The sequence below is a fragment of the Prunus persica genome, chromosome G1, assembly GCF_000346465.2.
Source record: "Prunus persica cultivar Lovell chromosome G1, Prunus_persica_NCBIv2, whole genome shotgun sequence".
Taxonomy (NCBI): domain Eukaryota; kingdom Viridiplantae; phylum Streptophyta; class Magnoliopsida; order Rosales; family Rosaceae; genus Prunus; species Prunus persica.
The window spans coordinates 21015096-21023809 of NC_034009.1; the positions used below are offsets into that span (position 1 = coordinate 21015096).

The 8714-nt window shown below is 38.5% G+C and overlaps 2 protein-coding genes across 2 annotated transcripts; both read left to right on the forward strand.

Annotated features, from left to right (window-relative positions):
* LOC109946763 lies at positions 1588-5174 on the forward strand. Its single transcript, XM_020555505.1, has 8 exons — positions 1588-2241; positions 2424-2573; positions 2663-2689; positions 2976-3865; positions 4025-4109; positions 4220-4315; positions 4400-4847; positions 4928-5174. The coding sequence occupies exons 1-7, from the start codon at positions 1588-1590 to the stop codon at positions 4712-4714; spliced, it is 2217 nt and encodes a 738-aa protein (XP_020411094.1). The 3' UTR covers positions 4715-4847; positions 4928-5174.
* On the forward strand, positions 4732-8358 carry LOC18792887 (protein DETOXIFICATION 45, chloroplastic). The gene is made up of 12 exons (XM_020555510.1): positions 4732-4847; positions 4928-5057; positions 5151-5204; positions 5719-5882; positions 6009-6160; positions 6265-6390; positions 6545-6726; positions 7059-7143; positions 7284-7380; positions 7467-7571; positions 7857-8019; positions 8290-8358. The coding sequence occupies exons 1-12, from the start codon at positions 4732-4734 to the stop codon at positions 8356-8358; spliced, it is 1443 nt and encodes a 480-aa protein (XP_020411099.1).

Consider the following 8714-nt stretch of genomic DNA (forward strand, 5'->3'; position numbering starts at 1 on the left):
GCTCTGAATCTCTGGTCGCTCAGCTCTCAATCTCTCGTCGCTCAGCTCCGACTCTCTCTTCTCTCTTCCTCTCCCAGCGACAGGTACTGTTCATTGGCATTTTCTTACAGTTTAAGGGTTTCTCTGAAGTTGGTTTAGGGTTTATGCATTTCTCTGAAATTGGTTGAGGGGTTTGTTTGAAATTGGTTGAAGGTTTAGGGGTTTCTCTGAAATTGGTTTAGGGTTTTCATCGAAATTGGTTTTGGGGTTTCTCTGAAATGATCTTAGTATGATGATTCCTTGTTTCAAACAGTGAATGGGTTTGTTCTTTGTGGACTGATGCTTGCACTGCTGTTGTGTTGCTGTTGCTATTGCTGTCGTATTGTGTTTTTTTGCTAGTGTATTGCTAATGTAGTGATGTTGTGTTGGCATTTTAGTGCTGTTGTATTTTTAGTTTTATTATGGTATTATTATGGTTTTTGTAGCAGTTATTGATTGGTATTTGGTGGCTTAGTATGAGTCTTTATGACCATTGCATTTAACCTTCTTACAAGTCTAATTGGTATCTATTTTGTTTATTGAAGATGATATCTAAAGTGTAAGACAATTAACCTGTGTATATCATTTTGAACTTGTAAACTCCCAACCATATCATACTTTTTGTTTGAGAATAATGCTTGTTAATTCGACATATTTTTTTATAACTCTGTTTACTAAGTTTAGGGCTTGCATATTGGATATGGATGAGTTTTCTTTAGAACCATGTGTGGTGTAATATGAGTTCTTTAAAAGTTTGCTGTTTTGTGCTTGATCATTGTGTGCTTAAAAGAAAGCGGGAAATGAGTGAAGATGGGAACCTATCACCAGCAGGTGTGGTTTAGAGAAATGGGGACATTGATTTTGCTATAAGCTAACTGTTTAAGCTTTTGCTTTTCTTGTTTGTGTATGGATACTTAGAGAACTCTGTTTCTGAGGAGAACTTATAATTTTGTAATTGTACATGTCTTACAAACATTTTATACAGTTTTGATGGTTTATTTATGAATTTATCTTTGATATTTTGTTAAGAAAAAACTGAAGGGATGGTGCCAATTTCTTTTATTTTCTTACATTTGAAAGGAGGGCCATAGTAGAGTCAGTATTGTGGTTGCCACTAATTCATAGGATGTTCCATTACATTATACCTTGAAGTGAATCAATTGTTTCCCGATGTCTTGTTGTTTTCTAAAACTCTTTCTAGTCAGATAGATTTGTATCGTTAGTCTTGAATTGTTCTCAATTAGGCTTGTGCTACTGCACATTCCCATTCTAGCTGAAGCTGTCTCATGATTAGATGGTGTGATTATATGGTGTGTTGAGAAATGTGTTTAGATATTATATTATGCAGGAGTGGTAGAGTACTGGGTGTCTTGAAACTTGGCTTTGAGCCATTAAATTAGGAGGTCAGTTGTAAATAGCTGGGGTTTTGTTTATGATATGTATTTTTTGTTTTTTTTTCACTTCATATCCTATAATAGGCTGTTGATAAGTGGTGATTGTTTATTGCTTGTTATTGTCTAGATTGCAACCGACTGAAATTTTGTTTATAATATTGGCATGCAGGGAAATATGGTTGGTCAAATGAAGTTGATGATTGCAGAGGAACAAAAGTTCCAAGGGAAAGCATTGTCGCTATCCCATATGAAGACCGCAATCACTACGATAAAGGAGAAATTCACTGAACAGCAGCTGCAAATGTTTGAACAGAGTTGTTTTGGTCATCTCCTACGGATTGAGGACCTCAAGTGGACTTCTCCAATTGTCCACAGCTTGCTGCTCAGGAAAGCTGATCCCAAGACAGTTTCCCAACTGAACGGGATCAAATTCATTGTTGGCAATAAGGTCATCCAATTCACGGCGCAGCAATTTTGCATCGTGACAGGGCTAAGGTTTGGAAACCTTCCCTTTATTCCGATTCCCACTAATGAGAACTGCTCATTGAAACGGAAGTACTTTGCCAATGATAAAACTGTGAACCTGTTGGAATTAGAAAAGGCCTTCCTCGAATGCGATAATGTGGACGATGTATTGAAGCTCGGATTCGTATACTTTGCTGTGTTTGTGCTGTTGGGCAGTGAAAAACATGTCCACATTGACATGCGATATTTGAAATTGGCGGAAGACCTTGAAGACTTTGGGAAGTATCCATGGGGTGCTGTGTGTTATGCAAAGACAAATGCGTCACTGCTGAGGGCACTTTGTGCAGATTACCAGCGAGTGAAAGTGCCCACAAAAACTGCAAAAAAAAAAAATCTGGAAAGAAACCAACAACAACGGCAACTGGTAGACCAAGAGAGTACCACCTTAAAGGTTTTGCCTATGCACTTCAAGTGAGCAAAGGTCCATTGATGTTGAAGTTAAATTGCATTTGTTTACAATGACTGACCTTTTATTCCTCAAACCAGATTTGGGCGTATGAGGTATTTCCAGCGTTGGCTGCACTACATTTGGTGGTGCACGAAGATAATGCGTACATCCCTCGTTTACTACATTGGATGAGCAATAGTTCGCCGCGTTTTTATGAGCTAATGAGCCAAGTATTCAAGAACCGTGAGGTTAGTTCAGTTTTTAATGATAATGTTAGGGATATGAAAATATAATATAATTAGTTTACTGATATGTATATTGTATGTGTAAATTGCAGGTTGATGTGCAGCTTCTCCGGCCATCTGTAATGGACAAGCAGCAGCCGTATTAGACTTGGGGTGACAGTGCTGACGACACTGAAGAACTTGTTGACTTGTTGGGCGATGACGCTGAACAAAAAACCGGCACTTCTGCCTCTGTAGAAGAAAAAGATGAGGACATTGACGAAACTGCTAGCCTTCCGTCGTCTTCTAAGGCAAGCATTAATTTTGTTTCCAAGATATACATCATAATACAATAGGAAAAAAGTTGATGTATTGTTGCAATATAATTTGGAAATATTGTAACACTTGCGTTATAATTGAATGCAGGGTACAGTCGCGTCCACTGAGTTACGTACTTTGAAGCGTGACTTTCAAAGGACAAAGGATGAATTGGCCAAAGTTGCCATATCAAATCAAGCGCTTCGCAATAGAGTGCATCAGTTGGAAGACATGGTACGGAAGGAGTCATTGAAAGTTGAAAGAGAGTTCGAAAAAAATAAAAAGTGTGTGGAGGATTTTCGCAACACCCTGGCTTCAATGGAGCATTCTTTTAAGGTGGAGATAGAGCAAATGAAAATACGAAATCGTGGGGTGAATGAAGGTGGGGAAGGACATGAGGACCTCGGTAGTCCTCATATGAATGAAGGAGCAGCCGATGACTTCTCGCCTCCACATGAGTATGTTAGTCCGCCTACAGAACCGGCAGTAATGGAAACACAAGTCCCCGCTGATGGAGCCGAACCTTCCGCAGCCATGGTAGTCGAAGAGGCAGCAATGACTGCTTCAGTTGCTGACTTAGAAGTGCATGAAGCAGCTGAGCAGGCACAATCCGAGAAGCTGCCTACCCCGGAAGATGTGGCGGGGTGTGACGAAATCTGCCAAAGAGTGTTGTTTTTGTTGCAAGATTGGAAAAAGATTCAGAGTATGCCATCGGGAGGTCCAATGAATCCTCCAAGTCTACCCACAGTTAGTATGGCTGGTGATGAAGAAGGGAGTTCGAGTGTTGAAGAAAAGGAAGTGGAAGGTAAAGGGTGCAGACAGAAGCGCCCGGCGCAGACATTGTTGAGCCCATTTACTGATCCTTTGAGGAAGAAGAGGACGATGAGTGTGTCGGCCGCGATTGCAACCCCGCCATGTTTTGATCCAACAAAACCCGTGCCCATTGAAGATGTGAAGGCAGTAATAGAGTTTTGCACTGCCTGGAAAAACGATATCAGGTTAGGATTCTTTACCTTTGAAATCCAATCTTCATCCTATTCTAGTATGTAGTCATAGACTAATGACAAAATGTAGAGTTTGCTTTAATATACTTATGTATTTTTGTAGGAATTATGAGATGAGTACAAAAGTAATCGTTGCAAGTTTGCCTTTTGTAGTGCGGAGGTGCAGCTGGAATCATTTTCAGTGGGCGCAGATTTTTTCTACAAACTTATCGATGACACGGAATGGGTTAGCTCAAGGGTAAGAATACACAAAGCTCTACTTTATTACAATAATTCAATTGTTTTCCCACCTTTTTTAATTGTAGAGTTGTATGAAATTGTGCTCATAGTATATATGTCAACTTTCAGCACCTGGACATGGCAACCTTTCTTATCCGGAAAAGGCAACTCTCTCATCCGTTGGTATTTGGAACTGACTGGACAACGGCAGATTATTGCTTGCAGGTAAACATGTTACCATGTTACATTCACTGGTTCATTTGCTTTCGGTTGTGATTTTCTAATATGCCTCCATTTCAATTTATGCAGCAATTTCTAGAGCCGTTGAAACCGACTGCGAAGAAACGTGGAGCGAAGAAGGCAGCTGCTTCAAACACCGTTGACCTTCCACCTAACAAGCTCAAGAATATACATCACTATGTGCGCGGTACGTGGCAGACGGGTATGGCCAAGCTTGGACAAAAGTCCGGAAGGTCTATTTTCCATATAATCTTCGAGGGTCCCACTGGGTTGCAATCGAAATTGATTTCGTCAGACATACTGCAACTGTGTATGACTCCTATGTTGCGTATACCAAATCTTCGAGGCTGGTTACACTGCTGCACCCTATTAGCGATACACTAGCACGAGTGCTGTACGAGATGCACTTTTATGAAGATTCTGAGGTTGAAGAGGTTAAGCAAAAGGGGCTGCAGATGTCGAGGTTTACGCCATTCTCAGTTTGCAGCATTGCAGGTCTTCCACAACAACAAGATGGGTAAGCTTTGTCAATTTAGTGTAGTTTATCCAAATTTTACATAACTGCAGTTCTAATTTCCCAACTTATTGGCCTGACAGTACGTCTTGCGGAATTATAACCGTCAAATTCATCGAGCATCTTAGTGCTAGGATTTCGGTGGATAAAGTTGACCCTTTGAAGATCAAGTATTACCGACTGAAGCTTGCAATTGAGGGTTTAAGGGGGGAGGCATATTTATGAGGTAAATGTCTTAATGTCCGTGAATTCACCTCACTATGGACTTATGACTTGGGAATTCACTTTGCTCATAACTTATGTCAGGAACTCCTTCATATGAACATGCAGAAGCAGTGGCTAGTTAGTTTAGATATTATGGTGAGGTGTAATATTGTACAGTCTAGAAGCAGTGGCTAATTGCCTTACATGGCACACACACTGTTTCGATTTTGAAGGTTAACTATTTTGTACACCTCCATATATGAATATAGTTGCTCTTTATGGATGCTTTTGTAGCCATTGTTCACATTTTTTTTCTGTGGTTTTGGGAATCTGTTACTGGACTTACTGAAGCATACAACTCTGTTAACATTTCTCCATTTAGTTTTGACTTAGTTCGTTGTAAATAATTGATGCTCTTACTTTCATTAGTTTGATATGATTTCTTCTAATATGTGATATATTTTTCTTCCCTTCATAATTGGACATAAGATAGGCATCTTAGTGCTGGAATGGACTGTTATGTTTCCGTAAACTACTTAATATTGATCTGTCTACGCTGAACTGCCCATTTTCCTTGCACAGAGATTCATATTTTTTCAAATTTTTTAGAAATTTATCATTTTGTAAAAACTCTGGTTTGTTAGAGTGAATGGTAATATGAGCATGATAGCTGTGGATGAGATTTTCTACTGTTGATGAAAGCCAGTCCCTCCCTTCCTTTGTCCTTCTTGATCTTACAAGGGCAAGCAAGCTGATTGGGGTTACAAGATTTGATACCTATCTTAAACATTGTGAAGCTGATATGAGAAACATTGCTAACAGATTCTTGGTCCTGTCTATTTTAGTGAGTGGCAGAAATTTTTATGATTACTCTTAATTAGTTTTAGGTGATGGGGGTTACAAGATTTGATACCTATCTTAAACATTGTTTTATGCTTGTTTGGGTAAATGATTCTTCAGTACCTGTCTATCGTTGAGCAACATTCCTATCAGTCAAACATATTCTCCAGATGTCAAACATGAGCTGTTCATGCTTTCTTTACCTGCAATTTTGGGTCAGGCCATTGATCCCTTAGCACAGCTAATGGAGACTGCTTACATTGGTAGATTGGGTATGTTTTCACTCCTTTAAATGAGTTGAACGACTAATATTTGTATAATGCATTGAACTTTGGAGCTTTTATTCAATGTTTTTGGCTTTTTTGTTTTTCCATAGGTTCTGTGGAGTTGGCTTCAGCTGGTATTTCAATGAACATCTTCAATTATATATCAAAGCTATTTAATATCCCTCTCCTCAGTGTTGCTACATCTTTTGTTGCTGAAGATCTTGCAAAGAGTGAAAGTATAGCTTCTACTTCAGGTGAAGTTTAACTTTTTTTAATTACTTGCTCATCTCTGTTGGACATCAATTTTGGTTAGGGTTCATGTCTAAATTAGAGCATAGGTGACTTAAAATTTCTCCATTCGTAATCTAAATTCGGCTAATCATTGTACAGAAAATGGTTGGCTAGGAGACATTACTAATGGTAAACCCGAACGTACTAATGGAGTAACTGAGAGAAAGCAACTATCTTCAGTGTCTACAGCTTTACTATTATCAGTGGGGATTGGGATTTTTGAGGCCGTAGCCTTGTGTTTGGGATCTGGATTGTTTCTGAATATGATGGCCATATCAATGGTAGGTTCCCTGATCTAAAATTACAGCTCATACTGATTTGTTATCTGCCTGTTGTTATCTTTGTTTACATAAACATACAAACATATGTTTTCTGTGTGTACTGTGTGTACTGTGTACATACATGTTTACATATTTATGTGAATAATTACTGTACAATTTTGTAGGTCTAGTGTATGTGTGGTTACTTAACAGGTGATAGTATAACTTTCGTGTAATTTTATTAATTTCTGTGGGTCTGGGTGGGGGGAGCCATATGTTTTGTGTTTTTTCTTCTCTCAAGCTCTTGGCTTTGAATTTTAAGCAAGATTTTTCTTTTTTCTTGAATATCACAGGACTCACCTATGCGCATTCCTGCAGAACGGTTTCTTTCACTAAGACCATTTTCTTACAACCACACATGTACACACCTCTATGTGTGTGTGTGTGTGTGTGTGTTACTGGTCTGTTATTCTCGTATAATGTTTTTATAACTTTGTCCCCAACTAGTTGGTTTCTATTTGTCTTTAGTTAAGCTTGAGTGGTCCATCTGGTTAATTGATGTATTTTGCTTTGTGCAGGTATTGGTAATCTCCTAGCTGCATTTTTATTACCCATCCTTATGTATTATTTTGGTTTGGGTGTAACTGGTGCAGCCCTTTCCACTGTTATATCTCAGTATGTGATTTTCAAAACAGTTTCTGTTAATATTCCTTTTTTGCTTTACTTCGCAAATGAACATATTTTGGAATTTCTGTTTTCAGATACACTGTCACCTTTTTAATGATCTGGTTTTTAAATAAGAGAGCTATACTATTGCCTCCAAAGGTGGGATCATTGAAATTTGGTGGATACATAAAATCTGCTCAGTTCCTTTTCTTTTTCTTTAAACTTTTACCCTCTCATATATCTGAAAATATAAGTCCTTTTTTTCAAGTGTTCTGCTTCAATTATTTGCTTGACTATCAACACTATCATAATATTTGACTTTTTTCGTTTTCTGATTGAGCAGTGCTTGTATCTGGACAGTGTGTGTCTTAATGTTTCATTTTGTCTTTGTGATGCTAGTTAAACCTTGAGATAATTCTCTCTTGTCTTCCTTTTCAAAGTTCTTTCCCTAATTGCTTTTGTTTTCAACTCTGGGATGATACAAGTGGTTTTCTTCTTGGAACAACTCTTGCTGTTCTTACTACCTTGACATTGGGAACATCAATGGCTGCTCGTCAAGGTCCAGTAGCTATGGCTGCTCATCAGATATGTATACAAGTTTGGTTGGCTGTATCCCTTCTAACTGATGCAATGGCTGCATCTGGTCAGGTATGCTCTCTCTCATTTTTTTCATCGCAGTTCGTATGTACTCATTTCCATTTGGTGATCCAGATCAATCAGTGGGTGAAGTCTAACTTTCAGTTTTACTTCACCCCGAGTGTGGAATTCTTTTCCTATTTTAACTGGACCAAATTTCACAGATTTTTGTCTGCAAATTAGGGTTTTGTGATGAAGTGTGTGTCTTTGCATTTGACATCAAATTTACACAGCTAAAATGTGTTTGTTTGTAGGCCCTGATTGCTACTTATTTATGTAAAGGTGATTGCTACTTATTTATGTAAAGGTGAATACAAAATTGTGAAAGAAGTTGCTGACTTCGTGTTATAATTACATGGATGCTCCCAGATCTGCCTGATCTTTGGTGTAGTTTCGTTATGTTGCATATCAGAAAAAGAACCAACTGAATTCATCGCACCATCCAAAAATTAAATTTAAGTCATGCCACTTTCTTGCAGGGTCTAAAAGAAATGGCTGAGAGTTTGTCTGGAACTTTGACTAAGTCAACTGATGCTATTGGGCAAGACGATATTGAAGGTCCAGGAATGAAACCAACAAACCTCCTGAGGTTTGAATAAGAACTCTGTTATCTAGTATTTACATCATTCTTGAACATTGTAATGGAGCCCATCTGCTTGTATGCATATGTGATGATTTCTGCTGAGGTTCCCATTTATAGCATGCCT

Coding starts and splice junctions, on each gene's coding strand:
- LOC109946763 (XM_020555505.1), top strand. CDS start 1,588: ATGGTTGGTCAAATGAAGTTGATGATTGCAGAGGAACAAAAGTTCCAA. Junction 3,866..4,024: donor GCCTGGAAAAACGATATCAG/GTTAGGATTCTT, acceptor TGCCTTTTGTAG/TGCGGAGGTGCAGCTGGAAT. Junction 4,316..4,399: donor CGGCAGATTATTGCTTGCAG/GTAAACATGTTA, acceptor CAATTTATGCAG/CAATTTCTAGAGCCGTTGAA.
- LOC18792887 (XM_020555510.1), top strand. CDS start 4,732: ATGCACTTTTATGAAGATTCTGAGGTTGAAGAGGTTAAGCAAAAGGGG. Junction 4,848..4,927: donor CTTCCACAACAACAAGATGG/GTAAGCTTTGTC, acceptor TTGGCCTGACAG/TACGTCTTGCGGAATTATAA. Junction 6,727..7,058: donor ATATGATGGCCATATCAATG/GTAGGTTCCCTG, acceptor TGAATATCACAG/GACTCACCTATGCGCATTCC.